At 47.7% G+C, this 23,932-nt stretch overlaps 2 protein-coding genes and 1 pseudogene across 2 annotated transcripts; all 3 read left to right on the top strand.

Moving 5' to 3' along the window:
• Positions 1–1,895: 1,895 nt before the first annotated feature.
• On the top strand, positions 1,896–6,687 carry LOC116523345 (annotated as a pseudogene).
• Positions 6,688–11,933: 5,246 nt separating this feature from the next.
• On the top strand, positions 11,934–22,939 carry LOC116523347 (kunitz-type serine protease inhibitor ki-VN-like). Its single transcript, XM_032238447.1, has 3 exons — positions 11,934–12,018; positions 12,443–12,601; positions 22,794–22,939. The coding sequence occupies exons 1-3, from the start codon at positions 11,934–11,936 to the stop codon at positions 22,937–22,939; spliced, it is 390 nt and encodes a 129-aa protein (XP_032094338.1).
• Positions 20,747–21,429, top strand: LOC116523348 (kunitz/BPTI-like toxin). The gene is given in 3 exon segments (XM_032238448.1): positions 20,747–20,831; positions 21,279–21,293; positions 21,296–21,429. Coding segments are annotated over 3 exon segments (234 nt in total).
• Positions 22,940–23,932: the final 993 nt, after the last annotated feature.

The raw sequence follows: 23,932 nt of genomic DNA, 5'->3' as shown, positions 1-23,932 counted from the left end.
ATTTTGACCAAGTCGTGCAGTGGAATTCACTGGAGAAGGAACCTGGCCACCAAAGAACTTGGTGTCTAGATACCATCAAAGCTGACAGCAGCTGAGCAGAAAATGACTCAAGGGTTAGGGTAAGAGCAAGATCAGAAGGTATGGAGAGACCACCTGGCCCAGAGAATCACTAAGAGTCAGACATGAATGAAAGGATATCATCATCGTCGTCGTCGTCATCATCATCATCATCATCATCATCATCATCATCATCATCATGAACATTTTCCTCTTGGCTCCATTGCTGGGGCCACCTCTGGATCCTGTGTCCAGCTCTGGTCATCCAACACAAGTGGGATGCAATGGGCCTGGGAAGAGGGCAGTGAAGAGTCACGGGCTTGCTGCTAATCTTTAAACATAGAATAATAGAATAGCAAGGGATCTTGGAGATCTTCTAGTCCAACCCCCTGCTCTAGCAGGAGACCCTCTACCATTCCAGACAAGTGACTGTCCAGTCTCTTCTTGAAAACCTCCAGTGATGGAGCTCCCATAACTTCTGAAGGCGTCTTCTGTTCCAGGGGTTAATTGTCCTCACTGTTTTCTCCTTAGTTCCAGGTTGATTCTCTCCTTCTAAATCTGTTTACATCCTCCATCGCCCAGGAATGTCAAATGTATGTGACCATATCCACATATACAGAGTTCAGGGCAACTGCTATGCTATGCTATGCTAATTATATTACCTTGTGGACTATGAATTCTCAAATAATTTGACCCAGTTCACACACTGTTTAATGGAGGTGAAAGGTATTACAAATAAGATCAATAAAACGTGGTGGGGGAAACCCTCCAGTGATGGAACGCCACAACCACTGAAGGAGAGCAGTTCCACTGGCTCATTGCCCTCGCTGTTAGGAAGTCAGGTGCTGCAACATCTCTATAGTAGTTTACTCACATGTTCTGTGCAAGAAGGGGCCATGAACAGGAGATGAACCGTTTGCCCAGAGGTTGAGCAAACTGGGCATTGCAGCACATCTTGAGGAATCTGCCCTGCAAACACCTCAGTTTCCTCATTCTGCCAAGAATAAAGAATTTGGAAGGGCCCTTGGAGGTCTTCTATTCCAACCCTCTGCCCAAAGGGGGAGACCCTCTACCATTCCAGGCAAATTGCTGTCCAGTCTCTTCTTGAAAACTTCCAGTGATGGAGCACCCACAACTTCATGGGGGAAGCTGTTCCACTGGTTAATTGTCCTCCCTGTTAGGAAGTTTCTCCTTAGTTCCAAGTTGTTTCTCTCCTTGTAAATCTATGTTTACGTCCTCTATGACCCAGGAATGTCAGGTGTAAGTGAACATATCCACATGTGTGGAGTTCATGACAACTGCTACGCTATGCTATGCTATGATTATATTGCATTGCATTGCGTTGTGTTGCATTACATTACATTATATTGTTATATTCTGCCTATAATACCAGAACCTCTGTGCCCGAAATCTCTCTGTAAACCACAGAGGAGAAATCTCCTCACCTCTGCCATCACAACCCCAGGGCAGCCCTGAGAAGGAAGTGACGTCATCCCCCCCCCAGTGGTCCAAACCCCATATTCTACCCTCCACCGTGGACATCCCCCCCCCCGAACTCCTTAACACGGGACTTTCCCAGCTCTGTTGCAGCTCTGGAAAGGCGAGTTTTGCTTGACCAGAGAAATGACCCATTGAGATCAACAGGGACCTGCCTGGCCTCCTGGAAACTGTTCAGCCAATCCAACCCCCAAATTCCCCACCTCTTGTTCCACCATCTTGTGAAGAGGGAAGAATTTGTGTTCTCACTGCATTACGTCCTCCTGCTTCCTGGATGTGAAATTCCCAGTAGGGAGACTATTTAATGCACGGAGGCCAAGTGTGGGGCAGACGGCTTCACCATGTCTTCTGGAGGGCTTCTTCTCCTGCTGGGACTCCTCACCCTCTGGGCAGAGCTGACCCCTGTCTCCGGCCAGGGCCGGCCAGGTAGGGCTTTCTGAATGATCTTGAGACCCTTGGCAGGGAGGGGCTGCAAAGGGAAACCAGAGACCCCGAGTCTGGAACCTCTGGCTTGGTGGGGCTTCTTCTGGGGAGGTTCTGGAGAGGGGGTTGGGGGTCAGCTGAACAGGAGACAGAAATGGGAGTTGACCCCAAGAAAGAGAGATGCAGTTTTAGGGGAAGTCTTTACTCAAGGCAGCTGCAGAATCAGGAGTTTAAGCCACAGGAACAATCCAGTCCATCCATCGATCAAATCCCCAGAGCAGGAAACCAAATGAAAGCATCTTAAAAGGCCCCTGACTGCTTCCACTCTGAACCTGCTAGGAGGGCCCCAGGTTGGGGAAATGTGTTGAAGGTCTTTGTGGTACCTAATGAAAATAACACCTTCCCTTCCATTTGTCACAGATTTTTGTCATCTTCCTGCTGTCACCGGACCATGTAAAGCCCATAGGCCTCGCTTCTACTACAACTCGACTTTCAATAACTGCCAGGAGTTTATTACGGGGATGCCGGGGCAATGCTAACAGGTTTAAGACCAGAGATGAATGCCACTACACCTGTGTTGGTGAGTAGGGAAGGAGTTGTTGGGTGACCCCTTGATAGAATGAGAGCTGCTATCTCCTAAAATTAAGCATAGGGTGGCTTCATGTAATATCCTGGTTCTCACAACAGGCTATGATGGATTCCGTAGAAGGGAATCTTTGTCATTCAGGTTGAACTGTGGGGTCCTTGGTGCTGTCTGAGCTGGGTGGTTTCTTGCACACCGTTTTATGACCCAAATACACTGCTAGAAGGGAGTGGAGTTTGCAGGGAGCAGGAGGAGGAGGAGGAGGAGGAGGAGGAGGAGGAGGAGGAGGAGGAGGAGGAGGAGGAGGAGGAGGAAGAGGAGGACAAGGAGGAGGAGGAGTGTGGGATCCGCGGTTCGCTCTGAGCCTAGTTGTTTTCTTGCAAATGTTTCACTATCCAATTGGGTAACACCAACAGTGCAACTGAGTGTGTGGTTTCCTCCCTGCCAGTGTGGCTGAGGGTTTTCCTCCTTGGTAGCTCCATATGGAGAATGTTATTTTCTACTTGGTTGTTGGTCCTTGTTATCTGGATGTTGGCTTGAACCTCAGTCCATGTTCATGGCTTTGTTTTAACAGAATAAGAGAGTTGGAAGGGACTTTGAAGGTCTTCTAGTCAGCCCCTTTCTCAGGCAGGAGACCCTATATCATTTCAGACACGTGGCTGTCCAGCCTCTTCTTAAAAAGCTCCCATGACGGAGCATTTACAACTTCTGGAGGCAAGCGGTTCCACTGGCTAATTGTCCTCACTGTTGGAAGGTTTCTCCTCAATTCAGACTGATTCTCTCTTGGGGACCTTCAAACAATGGGCAGAAACCAACCAAGGAGAGAAGCAACCGAGGACTCAGGAGGACTCCCCATCCTCTGGGGGGAAGGAGCTGGGAGGGTAGAGTCGTGCTCCAGCCAGCCTCTCTCATCCTGGATGCACGGAGATGTTTTGGCTGCTGAACGGACCAGAGATGGGATCTCCTTTGCTCTGGGATTCTAATTCAAGAGGAAATCTCCAGTGGAATGGGGTGTGTGAAAGACTTTGGGAGACCAGGCGAGGAGATGCTTCCAAAGGAACCGTCAGATAAGAGATGTCGTAGCCCACAGCTGCATGAGAGGAGAGGAGAAGGGAAGGGAAGGGAGCGGGTAGGATGGGGAGAGGAAAAGGGAGGGTAGAGGAGAGGGAAGGGAAGGAAGGGGGAGAGGGAGGAAGGGAAGAGGGGGAAGAGGAGAGACCTTCCCTAGTTTCTTAGGCTGCATAGGAGACAGCAGGAGATTCGTCCTTTCAGACCTGCAAGATTCTGTTAAAGTAGCTGGACAATAAAGCAGAATCGGTTTCCTGCCTGCTCTGCCTGCATAGTCTGACCCTCGGCCTTGGGATCTTCTCTTTTGCAGAAAGCCCGGGGTGTGTCCCAAACCCCCTCCAGACACCGTGACCATTTGTCTCGTAAGGTGTGGAAGCGACTGGGAGTGCGAGGGGAAACAGAAGTGTTGCCCTTATGCTTGCCTGGTTGACTGCATGCATCCTGTGTAAGGTAAGAGCCCTGAGCCCTTATACCTCTCTGTAGGGATTCAGAGACCCCAGAATGGACCTTGGATGAGCCAAGCCCCAAATAGGATGTTGAGGAAAGGAGAAGGTTTCTCTTGAGAACATCAAGGTCCCTGTCCTTCTGAGGGGGGACTCTGTGGAGGACAGAAGGACAGACAGAGGGGGGGAGAGGAAGAGGGGGAAGTTCTCTCTCAGCTGAGCCTGAAGAGAAGGTCCGATTCTGGGATTAAAGGATTGGGGAGGGGGTCTCTTTGAGAGCAGATGAGGCGGAATGTTTGCTTTCGTGGTGTGGAGACCATAACCTGGTCCTTAACCCCAATAAGACCAAGGAGCGTTTATAGTGGACCATAGAAGGAGTAGATCAGACATGGAGGCCAAGTGGAGCGAGGGGCCAGTTCTACGTCTCTGGGTGTTGTCAGGAAAGAGGAGCTGACCTAAGGCAACTCTCAGGGCAGCCCTGGTCAAAAGGGCCCAGCAGAGATGAGGCGACCTGAGATTCTCAGGAAACAACAACGGAAGGGAAAACTGCCGGTGACCTTCTACTGCTGCACCAGGGAGAGTACTTGAACTCTCTGCGCCTGGGTCTGGTTTGCCAATTGCAAAGAGGCAGATAGGACAATAGCAATAGCAATAGCAGTTAGACTTATATACCGCTTCATAGGGCTTTCAGCCCTCTCTAAGCGGTTTTACAGAGTCAGCATATTGCCCCCAACAACAATCCGGGTCCTCATTTCACCCACCTCGGAAGGATGGAAGGCTGAGTCAACCCTGAGCCGGTGAGATTTGAACCGCCGAGCTGCAGAACTGCAGTCAGCTGAAGTAGCCTGCAGTACTGCACCCTAACCACTGCGCCACCTCAGCTCTTCAGTGCTCCAGAGGGTCAAGGTCATCGCCCAGGGGTCATGGGTGCCCCCTCCCCTCCTTGGAAGAGCCTGATAGCCCCCGCTGCCTTAAGAAAGTCCAAAACCTTCTCAAAGGTCCATCTCATCCTGGGCTCCCTTTCTCTTAACTGGGACCATCTGGCAGACGCTGCGGGGCAGTAAAAACGAGGGCAAAGAGGCTGAGAAAGAGGTTCTCTCCCAGGGCAGCAACAACATGAATTCTGGGGTGTGGTGCAAGATCAGGTTTTCAATTTCAGTGATATAGAAAGTAAAGATGTATGTTTGTGTTTTTATAGTTATAGTCTACGCTGAAGAGGGCATTTAATTTTGTTCTACCACGTGCAATGACAATAAAGCAAAGTAAACTAATATGAAGTCCATACAATGACGGCCCATCATCCTTTAACGGAGGCTCTGGCCCATTGAGAGTCCCTGGGAAGAGACAGGTTCCTCTAGCAGCATCAGGGCAGCCAGAGGTTGGGAGAAGAGGCTCCGTGAGGCAGGGCCGGGTCCCTCCTGGGTGCCACAGGTTGGCATCATTTCAGCGAATGGAGCCAGGCCCCTGCTCAAAGCACGTGGGGTGGGCAGGTGGGCCGATAGGGGCCATGAGCTATTCCACATAGAGCTTCAAAGGTTTACCTCTCATTGTACTCTGAATGGGGCCACTGCAGCCCTAAGAGTAGTGGAGGCTTATGGGCATCGTAAGAGCACCTGTCCTCACCTTCTGGAGCAGTTCCTAGGGCAGCCCCACGTAGAGTGGATGGCAATAGTCCACCAGGAAGACATTAAGACATGAGCAAGGTCTCCTGATGTAGGAAGGACAGCTGGTGGAACAGAGGATGAAGTTCTTCCTACCTAGTAGGTAACCCCCTTTCTCTGATGGTAGCAACCTGACTGAGTCTTCCTTCTCCTCCTCCTCCTCCTCCTCCTCCTCCTCCTCCTCCTCCTCCTCCTCCTCCTCCTCCTCCTCCTCCTCTAATCTTTCTGGAATACCCTGACCCCCACTTGAATGCTTTTGAATGGGGACATTTGATAGAAAGAGGACACAGGAGCAAAAGACTCCACCATTTTGTCCACTGTGCAGATCTACAGCTACCTGGCTGTAGACTATCACAGGTTTACACTCAGGTATCACGAACATTTATGGCTTGATCATGCAATTCCTTATTTCGGACTGTCAGAGAAGATCTCTACTTCAATCAAGGATGGTCCTTATTATTTAGTAGCCCCGTGTCTCTTGTGGTGGCCACCTTCCCTCCCACTTGCCTTCTACTTTCTTCTCCAGAAAGCCCTTCCTTTCCCCTGGAAGGGTGGACCTCCAATTAAAATTGCGGGCAAAGGGTTTTTGAGAGAGAAAAAGGCAGACCCCACCCACTGTTATCCACGCTCACCTGCACAGATGAAAGGCCCTTGGGCTCTGGACTGGTGACACTTAGGGGACATAAAGGCCAATGGCTTGGTCGGGTGAGCCTCCTACAAACTCCAGCACTCAGAGAGGTCCTCCAGGCCTGTCACTGACGGTCCACAATCTTTGAATTCCACGTTGTTGTAGATTAGGCAGCGCAAGGCTTGGGGCCTCCTGGTTGTAAGATTTAAGCAGAGTGTAAAAAAATAGATCTGAGCAGAAACCCCTAACGGATTCTCTTTCTACAGGTTCCTGTCAGATTCACCATTCGACTTTTCCGAATTGTGTCTGGTGCTCGACTTGGATTAAAGGCCGACTAGGCGCCATGGGGACCCTTCCCCTCAAATACATGGGGGACCTATTCTTCTTTCCTCAAAATAAATGCATTGGGCCCCTATTTCCCACGAGTGGTGTTTTTTATGTCCCCTGAAGGCTGCCCCCTCCCACTTATGGGTCTCCTCCCCATGTCTGAGGATGACGGGCTGGTCAAATGAGGGATCTCTCAAAGGCTGGGGATTCAGGAATCTTCTGTGTGTCTAATTGACCCAACAAAGCAACCACTTTCAGGAATTTTAATATTCTCAAAAGCAAAACTTTATTGAGTTCATCATTTTGGCACTGAAGAAAGCAAAACCAACTCCCGTGCAACCTTGCATAACTAAACATGAGTTTTCATCCCCTCCTCCCATGGAATGGGTCCACACTGTCCAGTTAGGAACAGTGTGTTTTGATAACACTTCCCTTCTTGGCAGATACCTGCAGCCGTGTCCTTGGCCCCCACAGTTGAAGTTCGTAGCCTCCACATTCCCTCCCACCCTTCCCTCCCCACAGTTCTTTGGCAATTTGAAAAGCAACAATGGCCACAAGAAGCTTAAGCGTTTTTCAATCTTGCCACCATGCATTGGTCTGCAACCCAGCCTCCATGAAGGGAGTCAGGGATAGAGTTGCTCACGCCAGCCAACTCAATGTGGACAACTTGCCACAGGACAATTAAATGCTGATGGGCCCACAGGCTGCTCGGACTCTACACTCAGCCCAGCCTTCAGAACGTTTAAGTTGAGAAAGGTTCAAACTTAATGCAAGACAAGACAGCTGCAATCAACTTGCCCCTCGTTTGCACTGTCCCCTCTTGAATTGTTCCACGGTGAATTGGCCACAGCAAGTTCTCCCATCCTGGCAAGGACAGGGGCACCAGGCTCTGGCCCGCCCCTAAGCAGAGAGGCCCTCCCCCTGAGACTTAATTCAGCATATATCCAGTTGAAAATCAAACCATCTTTAATAAATTCACTGCAAGACACGGTGAGCATAAGCTAAATAAGTGGCCTTGTTTTTTATTTAGCATAGGACAAAAATGTTAAATAGTCCATCACAATTGCCTTCTCAATGAGCAAATATGAAACTATTTAGCCTTCTTACAAATTCAAAGGTCAAGTCTTCATATTGTGAATAGATGATGGAGTTGTATGGAGAAAGTCTCTTTCCCTGACATGCACACAGAGGGCACTGCTCCACAATACGTTGCACTGTCTTCTTTGGATACCACAGCTACCTTCTGAAGAGGATATTTCCCCCCATTTATGGAGGAGGCCAACACACCTGCCATGTTGAGTTCTAAGTCTATTGAGGATTGACCAGGTCTTACGGGAACTGTACCTGAATCAAGTAACAGAGTTGGAAGGGACCTTGGAGGTCGTCTAGTCCAACCCCTGCCAAAGCAGGAGACTCTACACAATTTCCGACAGATGGCCGTCCAGTCTCTTCTTGAAGCTTTCCAGGGATGAAGCTCCCACAACTTCCAAAGGGAACTTCTGTCTCATTTATGATTGTTCTCCCTGTCCGAATTTTCTCCTATTTCCAGGTGAATCTCTCCTTTGGTCAGTTTCCATCCATTATTCCTTGTCTGGCCTTCAGGTGCTTTGGAAAACAGCTGGACCACCTTCCTCCTCTCTGTGGCAGCCTCTCAAATATTGGAAGATGCTCTCCTGCGTCCCCTGTCCTTCTCTTCCCTAGACTAGCCAGGTTCCAGTTCCTGCAATTGTTCATCCTATGTTTGAGCCCCAGCCCCATAATCACCTTGGTTGAATCCTTTGGGTTCTAGCTGTAAAGCAGGGGATGGTTGTGACCCTCTGGAGTTGCTCTGCATGGTGGACTTTCAACTAAGTGGGACAACTGCCAACCAATCATAGTAGCCTGATTTGTCTCCTACCTCAACAGACGGAGGCTCCGGAATTTCATCCGATTCCTTAAGGAGGAGCTTAAAGACTATCATAGCATCCCTGGGCACAGGAGGTAAATACGAAGCCTGTCTCTGTATTCTTCAATCTTCAACCCATCTAATGGCTGCTTTTCCCTTTTAGTTGAGGAAAAGGGAAGTTCTCTAAATACAATAGGTTTACTGTAAAAAAAATAGAAAGAGGTGAAGAGTAATGAGTGATTATAATGCACTCAGTCATATCTGACCCTTGGCATCCTCTGGGTCAGATGGTCCCTCCAGGCCTTCCAATCTTGCCCTTCTTCTTTGTTGTAGGTCCTGGCTGGTGTCAGCTTTGAGGTGTCCAGTCATCAAGTTCTCTGATGGCCTGGTTCCCTTTTAGCAATAGCAATTGACCTTAGACTTACAGCTTCACAGAGCTTCCCAGATCTGTCAAAGCAGTTTACAGAGTCAGCCTCTTGCCCCCAACAATCTGGGTCCTCATTATCCTGATCACGGAAGGATGGAAGGCCGAGTCTAACTTGAGCCTGGTGAGATTCAAACTGCCAAATTGCAGGTCTTCCAGTCGAATCTTTTGTTGCTCTTCTCTGCACTCTTTCTAGAGTCTCCACATCTTTTTTACATCATGGGAACCAAAACTGGATGCAAAATTCCAAGTGTGGCCTTTTCAAGGCTTATAAAGTGATATTAACATAAGGTGACCAGATTTTCAGATTGGTAAAGAGGGACACCTTTGATGGGGGGGGGCTTGATTAAAAATTTTATACGGAGCAACAAAAATTTTTATATAACGCAAAATAGCATTGTAATTTTTTTTTATTTCAACATAACTACAATTTACAAATATAAATTGTAACTGTTGCCAAACATCAAAATTTTGATCATGTGACCATTAGGATGCTGCAATGGTCGCTAAGTGTGAAAATGGTTGCTAAGTGTGAAAATGGTCATCAGTCACTTTTTTCAACGCCATTGTAACTTTGGTCACTAAGCCCATTATACCACCTTTCTTGCCACAGTTCTTAAGTGAATAACTGCAGCTGGTATTTTGCATTTTGGATAGAATCTTTTTTTAAATAGCCTAAGACTTTTAAAAAAGAATCCACACAGAAATTGAAGTAAAACATTTCAAACTATTCTTTCTATGCACATATTTCAAAGTATTGTGCATAGAATTTTTAAACATGGTTTCACTTCAATTTATTTTGGATAGAATCTTTTTTTAAATAGTCTAAGACAATTTAAAAAAAGAATCCACACAGAATTTTAAAAAATCCTGTGCACAATAAATAAATATATTTTAAAATACAAAAAAATAAAAGAAAAAAACCCAGCTCACGTACCAGCAGGCTTGCACTCCAAATCAACCAAGAATGATGTAGATGTTAATACAAAGAACTGAGCAAATTGAAATGGTGAAATTAGTCAGGGAAATATTTTTCAAAGAAACTTTGCCACCATTTTTTTCACAAGAGCCGACCTCCAACCTCCGTGCCCCTCCCCTCTGGAAAATCCAGGAAGTAACACTCGCTACCTCTCTAGCCAAGTATTTCCTGGAGCTCTATGGTACTGGGTCATTTTTTCTTATAAAATGAGGTAAAAGGGGCGCCGGGGGGGGTCTGTTTCTTGCTTTAAAGTTTTAATATCTTCAATGAAAGTACTGAGACAGAGAGAGAGGTTAGTTAGACAGAATGTCTTTTGTCTTGCCCCGGTTAGGATTTTAAAGCAAATCCACTGGGCTTTCAACATGAAGCCAGAAAATCGGGACTTTTTTAAAACGCCCCGGGACACGGGACAAATTGTTATAAATCGTGACTGTCCTGCTGAAATCGGGACGTCTGGTCACCTTATATTAACCCTTCACGTGATCTTGATTCCATCCCTCTGTTCATGCCGTCTAGAATTGTGTTGGCTTTTTTGGCAGCTGCTGCACACGGCTGGCTCCTGTTTAAATGATATGAGTCAAACTAGGATGAGGTAGACATCCTTAATGAGGTTCAGAATCCTGGCTTGAGCACATTTATGGTGACACCAGAATCAGAATAGAGGTGGAAGGGTCCTCGGAGGTCTTCTAGTCCAACATCTTGCTCAAGCAGGAGACACTCTACCATTGCAGACAAGTGACTGTCCAGTCTCTTCTTGAAAACCTCCAGTGATGGAGCTCCCATAACTTCTGAAGGTGTCTTCTGTTCCAGGGGTTAATTGTCCTCACTGTTAGGAACTTAGTTCCAGGCTGATTCTCTCCTTCTAAATCTGTTTACATCCTCCATCGCCCAGGAATGTCAAATGTATGTGACCATATCCACATATACAGAGTTCAGGGCAACTGCTATGCTAGGCTATGCTAATTATATTACCTTGTGGACTATGAATTCTCAAATAATTTGACCCAGTTCACACACTGTTTAATGGAGGTGAAAGGTATTACAAATAAGATCAAAAAACTGGTGGGGGAAACCCTCCAGTGATGGAACGCCACAACCTCTGAAGGAGAGCAGTTCCACTGGCTCATTGCCCTCGCTGTTAGGAAGTCAGGTGCTGCAACATCTCTATAGTAATTTACTCACATGTTCTGTGCAAGAAGGGGCCATGAACAGGAGATGAACTGTTTGCCCAGAGGTTGAGCAAACTGGGCATTGCAGCACATCTTGAGGAATCTGCCCTGCAAACACTTCAGTTTCCCCATTCTGCCAAGAAAAAGAATTTGGAAGGGCCCTTGGAGGTCTTCTAGTCCAACCCTCTGCCCAAAGGAGGAGACCCTCTACCATTCCAGGCAAACGGCTGTCCAGTCTCTTCTTGAAAACCTCCAGTGATGGAGCACCCACAACTTCATGGGGGAAGCTGTTCCACTGGTTAATTGTCCTCACTGCCAGGAAGTTTCTCCTTAGTTCCAAGTTCTTTCTCTCCTTATAAATCTATGTTTACGTCCTCCATGACCCAGGAATGTCAAGAGGGTCCGATTCTGGGATTAAAGGATTGGGGAGGGGGCAGCCCTGACAAGAAGTGACGTCGTTCCCCCCAGGTGTCCAGCCCCCATATTCCACCCTCCACCATGGACACAAACACACACCCTGAACTCCTTAACACTGTTGCAGCTCGGAAAGGGGAGTTTTGCTTGACCAGAGAAATGACCCATTGAGATCAACAGGGACCTGCCTGGCCTTCTGCAAACTGCTCAGCCAATCCAACCCCCAAATTCCCCACCTCTTGTTCCACCATCTTGTGAAAGAGGGAAGAATTTCTGTTCTTACTGCATTACATCCTCCTGCTTCCTGGATGTGAAATTCCCAGTGGGGAGACTATTTAATGCACGGAGGCCAAAGGTGGGGCAGACGGCTTCAGCATGTCTTCTGGAGGTCTTCTTCTCCTGCTGGGACTCCTCACCCTCTGGGCAGAGCTGACCCCCATCTCCGGCCAGGCCCGGCCAGGTAGAGTTTTCTGAATGATCTTGAGACCCTTGGCTGGGAGGGGCTGCAAAGGGAAACCAGAGACCCCCAGTCTGGAACCTCTGGCTTGGTGGGGCTTCTTCTGGGGAGGTTCTGGAGGGGGGTTGGGGGTCAGCTGAACAGGAGACAGAAATGGGAGGGGACCCCAAGAAAGAGAGATGCAGTTTTAGGGGAAGTCTGAGCTCTCTTTACTCAAGGCAGCTGCAGAATCAGGATTTTAAGCCACAGGAACAATCCAGTCCAGCCATCGGATCCAATCCCCAGAGCAGGAAACCAAATTAAAATGTCCCAAGTGGCTCCCGACTGCTTCCACTCTGAGCATGCTAGGAAGGCCCCAGGTTGGGGAAATATGTAAAGGTGTTTATGGTACCTAATGAAATAACACCTTCCCTTCCATTTGTCACAGAGTTGTGTTATCTTCCTGCTAAACCTGGGCAATGTGAAGCTTATATGCCTCACTTCTACTACAACTCGACTTTCAATAACTGCCAGGAGTTTATTTATGGTGGATGCAATGGCAATGCCAATAGGTTTAAGACCAGAGAATGCCACTACACCTGTGTTGGTGAGTAGGGAAGGAGTTGTTGGGTGACCCCTTGATAGAATAGAACTGCTATCCTAAAATTAAGCATAGGGTGGCTTCATGTAATATCCTGGTTCTCACAACAGGCTATGATGGATTCCGTAGAAGGGAATCTTTGTCTCAGGTTGAACTGTGGGGTCCGGTGCTGTCTGAGCTGGGTGGTTTTCTTGCACACCGTTTTATGACCCAAATACACTGCTAGAAGGAGGGAGTGGAGGAGGAGGAGGAGGAAAGGAGGAGAAGAAGGAGAAGGAGGAGGAGAGGAGGAAGGAGGAGGAGGAGGAGGAGGAAGAAGAAGAAGAAGAGGAGGACAAGGAGGAGGAGGAGGCGGGATCCGTGGTTCTCTCTGAGCCTGGTTGTTTTCTTGCAAATGTTTCACTATCCAATTGGGTAACACCAACAGTGCAACTGAGTGTGTTTTCCTCCCTGCCAGTGTGGCTGAGGGTTTTCTCCTTGGTAGCTCCATATGGAGAATATTTTCTACTTGGTTTGTCCTTGTTATCTGGATGTTGGCTTGAACCTCAGTCCATGTTCCTGGCTTTGTTTTAACAGAATAAGAGAGTTGGAAGGGACTTTGAAGGTCTTCTAGTCAGCCCTTTCTCAGCAGGAGACCCCATATCATTTCAGACATGGCTGTCCAGCCTCTTCTTAAAAACCTCCCATGATGGAGCATTTACAACTTCTGGAGGCAAGCGGTTCCACTGGCTAATGTCCTCACTGTTGGAAGGTTTCTTCTCAATTCAGGCTACTTCTCTCCTTGGGACCTTCAAACAATGGGCAGAAACCAACCAAGGAGAGAAGCAACCGAGGACTCAGGAGGAATTCCCATCCTCTGGGGGGAAGGAGCTGGGAGGTAGAGTCGTGCTCCAGCCAGCCTCTCTCATCCTGGATACACGGAGAAGTTTTGGCTGATGAAAGGACCAGAGATGGGACCTCTTTGCTCTGGGATCTAATTCAAGAGGAAATCTCCCAGTGGAATGGGGTGTGTGAAAGACTTTGGGAGACCGGGCGAGGAGATGCTTCCAAATGAACCGTCAGATAAGAGATGGCGTAACCCACAGCTGCATGAGAGGAGAGGAGAGAAGAGAAGAGGGAAGGAGGGAAGGAGGGGGCAGGAGGGGGAGAGGGAGAGGAAAAGGGAGGGTAGAGGAGAAGGGAAGGAAGGAAGGGGGAGAGGGAGGAAGGGAAGAGGGGAAGAGAAGAGACCTTCCCTAGTTTCTTAGGCTGCATAGGAGACAGCAGGAGATTTCTCCTTTCAGACCTGCAAGATTCTGTTAAAGTAGCTGGACAATAAAGCAGAATCGGTTTCCTGCCTGCTCTGCCTGCATAGTCTGACCCTCGGCCTTGGGATCTTCTCTTTTGCAGAAAAGCCCGGGGTGTCCAGGCCCCTCCAGGCACCATCACCCCTTGTCCCGTAATGTGTAGAAGCGACTGGGAGTGCAAGGGGAAACAGAAGTGCTGCCGTTATGGTTGCATGATTGACTGCATGGATCCTGTCTAAGGTAAAGCCCTGTGCCCTTATACTCTCTGTAGGGATTCAGAGACCCCAGAATGGACCTTGGATGAGCCAAGCCCCAAATAGGATGTTGAGGAAAGGAGAAGGTCTTCTCTTGAGAACATCAAGGTCCCTGTCCTTCTGAGGGGGGAGGTGGAGGACAGGAGGACAGACAGAGGGGGGGGAGGAAGAGGGGGAAGTTCTCTCTCAGCTGAGCCTGAAGAGAGGGTCGATCCTTGGATTAAAAGATTGGGGAGGGGGTCTCTTTGAGAGCAGAGGACCCAGTCTCCTTTGCTCCTTGAGGTTAAGAAGGCCCCCATCCTGCCATTTATTTCAAATCTTCTTCTAAATTCCTCCCTTTGACTATTTTGAGGCCACAAAAGTTGCAGGAAGCTCCAGAGCTATGGCTTCCATTCGTTCTCTGGGGCGTTTGGGAAGCCCTGTCACTGTCCTCACCACCTCCTAGGAGGCCAGGAGGAAGGCCTGGGGGTGGGATGGGTGTGAAAGGGCCAGAGAGCTCTGGAGGACAGAGTGCTGACCGATGGCCACTCCATTGGGAGCGCAGGCCCGTGGGAGCATGACCCCCCACCCGTGGGAAGAGTCCTCACACAGTCCCAGCACATGGGGCTGCCCATGTTTCTCGGTGCTGAAAGAAGAGACATTGATGTGCAAATCCATCAGTCGCACCGTGTCACGCTCCACGCCCAAGCACGGATGGATTCCTTTTTCTCAAACGTTGATAGGACCACCCTACTCAACCGGGTGACTCTGGGCGGCTTAGAAAACAAAATGCCAGGAAACCTAACAAAACAATGTAAAAAAAAACCCCATCAGGGCACAGATCAACAGGCAATATTAGATCACTGCCATGACAGCCCATCATCCTTTAACGGAGGCTCTGGCACATCGCGAGTCCAAGGCCCTGGGAAGAGTCAGGTTCCTCTAGGTTGGGAGAAGAATGTCCCATGAGGCAGCGCAAAAGACCCACCCATTTTGTCCACTGTGCAGATCTACAGCTACCTGGCTGTGGACTATCATAGGTCTACACTCAGGTGTCACGAATATTTATGGCTTGATCATGCGAGCCAATTATAAGCCCTTATTTCAGAGAAGATCTATACCTCAATCGAGGATGGTCCTGATTATATAGTAGCCCCGTGTCTCTTGTGGTGGCCACCTTCCCTCTCTCGCCTTCTACTTTCTTCTCCAGAAAGTCCTTCGTTTCCCTGGAAGGGTGGACATCCAATTAAAATTGCGGGCAAAAGGATTTTTGAGAGAGAAGAAAGGCAGACCCCCCCACTATCATCCAGCTCACCTGCACAGATGAACAGCCTTGGGCTCTGGACTGGTGACCCTTAGGGGACATAAAGGCCAATGGTTTGGTTGGGTGAGCCTCCTACAAACTCCAGCACTCAGAGAGGTCCTCCAGGCCTGTCACTGACGGTCCAACAACCTTTTGAATTCCACGTTGTTGTAAGATTAAGCAGGCCAAGGCTTGGGGCCTCCTGGTTGTAAGATTAAGCAGAGCGTGGAAGATAAATCTGAGCAGACACCCCCTAACGGATTCTCTTTCTACAGGTTCCTGTCAGATTCACCATTCGACTTTTCCAAATTGTGTCTGGTGCCTCAACTTGGATTAAAGGCCGACAGGCGCCATTGGGACCCTTCCCCTCAAATACATGGTGGACCTATTCTTCTTTCCTCAAAATAAAGGCATTTGGCCCCTATTTCCCGCTGAGTGGGTTTTTTTTTCTGTCCCTTCAAGGCTCTCCCCCTCCCACTTATGCGTGTCCTCCCCATGTCTGAGGATGAGGGGGGTCAAATGAGGGATCTCTGAAAGGCTGGGGATTCAGGAATCTTCTGTGTGTCATCTGTCCGGCTAACAGACCCAACAAAACACTGAAGAAAGCAAAACCAACTCTAAATTTTCCTGAGCCATTTTCTTATTCTATTCCAATATTGTTTAGCCTTTGGGCATAACCGCCACATGTGGTAATACGTTCCTGGATTTTGCCTACATTTCCAACAGTCCAGTGATAAGCTTGGGTACATTTTAGCCAGTCTCGCTGGATGGAGATTCCTTCTATAGAACATTTTATGCATATTTCCCTTGTAGGCTACTGCCATTGTCAATTTATAACTTTCATTCCAATTTTTTGCCCATTTCCCCAAATCAATACTGTAGCCAAAATGTTTGGCCCAAGTTATCATAGTTTCTTTAACTACCTCCTCCTCCATTCTGTAATTAAATAAGTAGTCGTATCATTTCTTGATCAATTTATCCTCTGTACCTTGTAAAGTTTTATCTAGATCTTGCAGTTCTGTTTGGAATCCATTCTCTTCTTTATCTTTCTTATATCTAGCCTGTATCTGCATATATTGCCACCAATTGAGGTCTATGTCCTGTTCTTTTAGCTCCAATCTTTTTGATTTTCCCTGATCGTTTAATAATATTTATATCTTTTTATTTTATCTAGGTCTAATAATTTGGGTAGATTAATGCTTCCATCGTTGATAGCCAATTCGGAATTTTAATATAGTGTTTTTTTTGCCATACTTATAGCAAAGCCTCCCTGATTAAATGTTTCTGATAATAACTGTGGGTTTTATTTTTGCTGTCCCTTATAAACACGTACCATCCTAATTGTCAGTCATGGCCTCCTAAGATCAGCATTCTTTTATTTTTTAACTCACGTGATCTTGATTCTATCCCTCTGTTGATGCAGCCTAGAACTGTGTTGGCTTTTTTGGCAGCTGCTGCACACGGCTGGCTCTATTTAAATGATATGAATCAAACTAGGATGAGGTAGACTTCCTTAATGAGGTTCAGAATCCTGGCTTGAGCAGATGTATGGTGACACCAGAATCAGAATCAGAATAGAGGTGGAAGGGTCCTTGGAGGTCTTCTAGTCCAACCCTCTGCCCAAAGAGGAGACCCTCTACCATTCCAGGCAAATGGCAGTCCAGTCTCTTCTTGAAAACTTCCAGTGATGAAGCACCCACAACTTCATGGGGGAAGCTGTTCCACTGGTTAATTGTCCTCACTGTCAGGAAGTTTCTCCTTAGTTCCAAGTTCTTTCTCTCCTTGTAAATCTATGTTTACGTCCTCTATGACCCAGGAATGTCAGGTGTAAGTGACCATATCCACATGTGTGGAGTTCATGACAACTGCTACACTATGCTATGCTTTCTCTATATGCTATGCTATGCTATGCTATGCTATGCTATGCTATGCTATGCTATGCCATGCCATACCATGCCATGCTATACTGTTGTGGCTCAGCAGGAGCCTTTGGAGCTGCTACCAGATTCCAACAGCGAGGGGTCATATGAGTCAGCCCTGGAGGATGCGGAGGACCCTGGACAGGGTTCTGACTCTGAGCAGGGCGCAGAGATTAGTTGGTCCCCAGGAGACGAGTGAGCCTGGGATCAGTGGGGAGGAGATAAGAGAGACTGACACAGAAACCTCCTGTGAGTTGTTTAGGGGATGCACGCAGGAGAAGGGCTGACCGGTGTAAAGAGCAACCGAGTACTTATAGGAGATGATAACGAGCAGCTGTTGCTCATTAGGATCTCCTAACAAGCAACAGAGACTGATGGTGCCATGCCCTGGTTGCAGAAGTCAACGTTCCCCGTTTGCGTGCAAACATCGAGAAAAGCCCACTTGGCATCTGGGATACAACTTATACGTAAAATAGAGGAGTACGGTAGGATAGCGGGCTACGTATAAACAAAGAGAAGACAAACTGTTAATTAAAAATATGACTCTGAACCAGAAAAGGGAAGTACAAAGCCTGTTAGGGATCAACATGGCCCACAAAGTACAATATTTGGGAATTTGGCTGACGGAGAGATGTTCCTCTATCAAGGTAGATAACTATATGAAATTGCTACAACAGGTATCCAAAGATATGACTAATTGGAGTAGCAAACAATTGTCTCTGATGGGCAGGATTGCGACAGTCAAGACATATGTATTACCAAAATTTTTGTTTTTGTTTCAAACGGCACCAACTAAATTGGACAATTTTTTTTTTAAATCCTTGGAGACAATAGTGACACAGTTTATATGGCAAGGCAAGAAAGCACGAATCAAAGTCCAAACTTTGCAAAAACGCAGAGAACTGGGAGGCTTCGGAGTACCCAACTGGGAAGCATATTATAACGCAGCAATCATGACATGGGTGAAAGATTGGGTGATGTTGAATAGAAGGCGCCTATTGGCTATAGAGGGACATGACCTCCCCAGGGATGGCATGCCTCCCTCTGGCAAGAAAGAGACACCCCCCATAGGTACTTCATGGGACATTATATTCGGAAGATTTTGATGGGGGTCTGGGAAAAAATGAGGAAAAAATATTCTTAGGGTTCCGTGTTGGTTGGCACCATTAGAGGCCTTAACGCATCCGAGTTTATTTAATTGGACAAGAAACATAACATATAAAGATATCATGACAGAAGAGGGCAACATGAAAACAAAGACGGAATTAGAGCAACAGGGCAGGAATTTGGAATGGTGGGAATATTTACAGGTTAGAAACAGGTTTAAAAGTGATAAGGCACGTTTCGGGATCTACCCAAACCCTCAGGGGCTAGATAAGATCTTGTTTGGTGGAGACAAAAAAATGTTATCGAAGATCTACCAATTTTTGACCTGCCAAGATACTAATGAAGAGATGGACAAAAGCCTTCTAATAGTATGGGAGAGAACCTAGGTTATGAAATTGAAATGGGCAAATGGTGGGATCTATGGAGTAAGACCATTAAACTTACAACATCTACTGCATTCAAAGAAAACATATACAATAGCAGTAGACTTATATACCGCTTCATAGGCCTTTCAGGCCTCTCTAAGCGGTTTACAGAGAGTCAGCATATTGCCCCCAACAATAATCCGGGTCCTCATTTTACCCACCTCGGAAGGATGGAAGGCTGAGTCAACCCTGAGCCGGTGAGATTTGAACCGCTGACCTGCTGATCTAGCAGTAGCCTGCAGTGCTGCATTTAACCACTGCGCCACCAAGATGGTTTATAGGTGGCACTTTCCCCCAACGAGGTTAGCCAAGATGTTTCCTGGGTTATCTCCATTGTGTTGGAAATGTGGAAGAAAGGATGGCACATTCTACCATATTTGGTGGTCCTGTACTGAGGCCACGAAATATTGGAAAAGGATTAAAAATGGCTAAAAGAGGTTACCGGGGCAAACATGGAATGGAGACCCGAGAACCTTTACTAAGCATTAAACCAGAAAACATGAGCAGTTCAATATGGCATTTGAGCCTGCATATAATTGTGGCCGCAAGAATAACTTATGCACAATTTTGGAAATCCACTACTATTCCGTCAGAAGATGCTATAATTAAAAAGATCTATGAATGTGCAGAAATGGACAGAATGACGGGTTGGCTGAGGGACAAAGGAGAAATGGAACATTATCTTAGCTGGAACCTATGGTATAGTGGGCGACTGGGAGAACAGCAGGGACTTAAAATGGGGAAAGTTAACATCATAGGTACCGTAATAGATCCCTGAATCTTGCAATGAGAAGATGTGGCTTAGAGAGCTAACAATGAGGAAAGAAAGAAAAAACTGGGCTGTGAATGACTGTCACCGTGGGGGGGGGAGGGGGGTTGTATGTTTAAAACGGCATTTGTATCTGTAGGTTTTACTTTATATTGTTATGTATGATTTGTTTTGCTTATGTCGTTGTATTTATGTCGCTGTATTTTTCTTCCTGTTTTTAAAGTTAATAATGTTTAATAAAAATTATATTTAAAAAAAAAGAGAAAAGCCCACTTGGATAAGTGACTTGATTTATAGTCCTGTTTTGTAGTAGTTTATGAGTTACAGGACTTTTGCCAGAGCAATTATCTGTGTTTATTTTGGGCTCGCAGCCAGCAAGAGCCGGGACTGATGAAAAGACATTCCTTTGAACGTTCTGTTTGGCTTTCGTTTCTGAACGGACAAGGTCGGGGTCAGAACACTACTATACTATACTATACTATACTAACTATACTATACTATACTATACTATATACTATACTATACTATACACTACTATACTATACTATTCTATTCTATTCCATTCCACTCCACTCCACTCCACTCCATTCCATTCCATTCCATTCCATATCATACCATGGCATTGCATTGCACTGAACTACTACATTATATTATATTGTTATATTCTGCCTATAATACCAGAGCCTCTTTGTCCAAAATCTCTCTGCAAACCACAGAGGAGAAATCTCCTCACCTCTGCCATCACAACCCCAGGGCAGCCCTGAGAAGGAAGTGACATTATCCACCCCAGCCATTCAGCCCCCATATTCCACCCTCCACCATGGACACACACACACAAACCATGAACTCCTTAACACGGGACTTTCCCAGCTCTGTTGCAGCTCTGGAAAGGCGAGTTTTGCTTGACCAGAGAAATGACCTATTGACATCAACAGGGACCTGCCTGGCCTCCAACCCCCAGATTCCCCACCTCTTGTTCCACCATCTTGCGAAAGAGGGAAGAATTTGTGTTCTCAGTGCATTACGTCCTCCTGCTTCCTGGATGTGAAATTCCCAGTGGGGAGACTATTTAATGCACGGAGGCCAAGTGTGGGGCAGAGAGCTTCATCATGTCTTCTGGAGGTCTTCTTCTCCTGCTGGGACTCCTCACCCTCTGGGCAGAGCTGACCCCCGTCTCCGGCCAGGACCAGCCAGGTAGGGCTTTCTGAATGATCTTGAGACCCTTGGCAGGGAGGGGCTGAAGTGGTCAGAGTTCTCCCCCAGGGAAGGGAAAACAGAGACCCCCAGTCTGAAACCTCTGGCTTGGTGGGGCTTCTTCTGGGGAGGTTCTGGAGAGGGGGTTGGGGGACAGCTGAACAGGAGACAGAAATGGGAGGGGACCCCAAGAAAGAGAGATGCAGTTTTAGGGGAAGGCCGAGCTCTCTTTACTCAGGGCAGCTGCAGAATCAGGATTTTAAGCCACAAGAACAATCCAGTACCCATCGGATCCAATCCCCAGAGCAGGAAACCAAATTAAAATGTCCCAAATGGCTCCCGACTGCTTCCACTCTGAGCATGCTAGGAAGGCCCCAGGTTGGGGAAATATGTTGAAGGTGTTTGTGGTACCCAATGAAATAACACCTTCCCTTCCATTTGTCACAGATTTTTGTCATCTTCCTGAGAACATGGGCCATGTAGAGCTGAATTTCTTCGCTTCTACTACAACTCGACTTTCAATAACTGCCAGGAGTTTATTTACGGTGGATGCGATGGCAATGCCAACAATTTTGTGACCAGAGATGAATGCCACTAACCTGTGTTGGTAAGTAGGGAAGGAGTTGTTGGGTGACCCCTTGATAGAATGAGAACTGCTATCTCCTAAAATTAAGCATAGGGTGGCTTCATGTAATATCCTGGTTCTCACAACAGGCTATGATGGATTCCGTAGAAGGGAATCTTTGTCGCTCTGATTGAACTGTGGGGTCCTCGGTGCTGTCTGAGCTGGGTGGTTTTCTTGCACACCGTTTATGACCGAAATACACTGCTAGAAGGGAGTGGAGTTTGCAGGGAGGAGGAGGTGGAGGAGGTGGAGGAGGAGGAGGAGGAGGACAAGGAGGAGGAGGACAAGGAGGAGCAGGAGCAGGAGGAGGAGGAGGAGGAGGAGGAGGAGGAGGAGGACAAGGAAGAGGAGGAGTCTGGGATCCGTGGTTCTCTCTGAGCCTGGTTGTTTTCTTGCAAATGTTTCACTATCCAATTGGGTAACACCAACAGTGCAACTGAGTGTGTCATTTTCTCCCTGCCAGTGTGGCTGAGGGTTTTTCCTTGGTAGCTCCATATGGAGAATGTTATTTTCTACTTGGTTGTTGGTCCTTGTTATCTGGATGTTGGCTTGAACCTCAGTCCATGTTCATGGCTTTGTTTTAACAGAATAAGAGAGTTGGAAGGGACTTTGAAGGTCTTCTAGTCCAGCCCCTTTCTCAGTCAGGAGACCCTATATAATTTCAGACACGTGGCTGTCCAGCCTCTTCTTAAAAACCTCCCATGATGGAGCATTTACAACTTCTGGAGGCAAGCAGTTCCACTGGCTAATTGTCCTCACTGTTAGAAGGTTTCTCCTCAATTCAGGCTGATTCTCTCCTTGGGGACCTTCAAACAATGGGAAGAAACCAACCAAGGAGAGAAGCAACCGAGGACTCAGGAGGACTCCCATCCTCTGGGGGGAAGGAGCTGGGAGGTAGAGTCGTGCTCCAGCCAGCCTCTCTCATCCTGGATGCACGGAGATGTTTTGGCTGCTGAACGGACCAGAGATGGGATCTCCTTTGCTCTGGGATTCTAATTCAAGAGGAAATCTCCCAGTGGAATGGGGTGTGTGAAAGACTTTGGGAGACCAGGCGAGGAGATGCTTCCAAAGGAACCGTCAGATAAGAGATGGCGTAGCCCACAGCTGCATGAGAGGAGAGGAGAAGGGAAGGGAAGGGAAGGGAGGGGGAGAGGGAGGAAGGGAAGAGGGGAAGAGAAGAGACCTTCCCTAGTTTCTTAGGCTGCATAGGAGACAGCAGGAGATTCGTCCTTTCAGACCTGCAAGATTCTGTTAAAGTAGCTGGACAATAAAGCAGAATCGGTTTCCTGCTCTGCCTGCATAGTCTGACCCTCGGCCTTGGGATCTTCTCTTTGCAGAAAAGCCCGGGGTGTGTCCCACGGCCCCTCCAGGCACCATCACCATCACCCCTTGTCCCGTAATGTGTGGAAGCGACTGGGAGTGCAAGGGGAAACAGAAGTGCTGCCATTATGCTTGCATAGTTGACTGCATGGATCCTGTCTAAGGTAAGAGCCCTGAGCCCTTATACTTCTCTGTAGGGATTCAGAGACCCCAGAATGGACCTTGGATGAGCCAAGCCCCAAATAGGATGTTGAGGAAAGGAGAAGGTCTTGAGAACATCAAGGTCTCTGTCCTCCTGAGGGGGGACTGGTGGAGGACAGGAGGACAGACAGAGGGGGGGAGGAAGAGGGGGAAGTTCTCTCTCAGCTGAGCCTGAAGAGAGGGTCCGATCCTTGGATTAAAAGATTGGGGAGGGGGTCTCTTTGAGAGCAGAGGACCCAGTCTCCTTTGCTCCTAGAGGGAAAGAAGGCCCCATCCTGCCATTCATTTCAGATCTTCTTCTAAATTCCTCCCTTTGACTATTTTGAGGCCACAAAGGTTGCAGGAAGCTCCAGAGCCATGGCTTCGTTTTCTGGGGCGTTTGGGAAGCCCTGTCACTGTCCTCACCACCTCCTAGGAGTCCAGGAGGAAGCCCTGGGGGGGGGATGGGTGTGAAAGGGCCAGAGAACTCTGGAGGACAGCAGATGCTGACCGATGGCCACTCCATTGGGAGCGCAGGCCCATGGGAGCATGACCCCCACCCGTGGGAAGAGTCCTCACACAGTCCCAGCACATGGGGCCTGCCCATGTTTTCTCGGTGCTGAAAGGAAGAGACATTGATGTGTAAATCCATCAGTCGCACCGTGTCACGCTCCACGCCCAAGCACGGATGGATTCCTTTCTCTCAAACGTTGATAGGACACCCTACTCAACCCGGGTGACTCTGGGCGTCTTAGAAAAACAAAATGCCAGGAAACCTAACAAAACAATGTTAAAAAAAACCCCACCAGGGCACAGATCAACAGGCAATATTAGATCATCCCATGACAGCCCATCATCCTTTAACGGAGGCTCTGGCACATCGCGAGTCCAAGGCCCTGGGAAGAGTCAGGTTCCTCTAGGTTGGGAGAAGAATGTCCCATGAGGCAGCGCAAAAGACCCCACCCATTTTGTCCAC

Source organism: Thamnophis elegans, unplaced genomic scaffold (assembly GCF_009769535.1).
Source record: "Thamnophis elegans isolate rThaEle1 unplaced genomic scaffold, rThaEle1.pri scaffold_178_arrow_ctg1, whole genome shotgun sequence".
NCBI classification, from domain to species: Eukaryota; Metazoa; Chordata; class Lepidosauria; order Squamata; family Colubridae; genus Thamnophis; species Thamnophis elegans.
Note: the sequence above shows the minus strand (reverse complement) of the source record. Positions and strands in the feature narration are given on the sequence as shown.

Bases quoted from the DNA above. Each gene is read 5' to 3' on its own strand.
- LOC116523347 (XM_032238447.1), top strand. From the start codon at position 11,934: ATGTCTTCTGGAGGTCTTCTTCTCCTGCTGGGACTCCTCACCCTCTGG. The intron at 12,019-12,442 runs GTAGAGTTTTCT...CATTTGTCACAG, and splicing joins CTCCGGCCAGGCCCGGCCAG to AGTTGTGTTATCTTCCTGCT. The intron at 12,602-22,793 runs GTGAGTAGGGAA...TTCTCTTTGCAG, and splicing joins ATGCCACTACACCTGTGTTG to AAAAGCCCGGGGTGTGTCCC.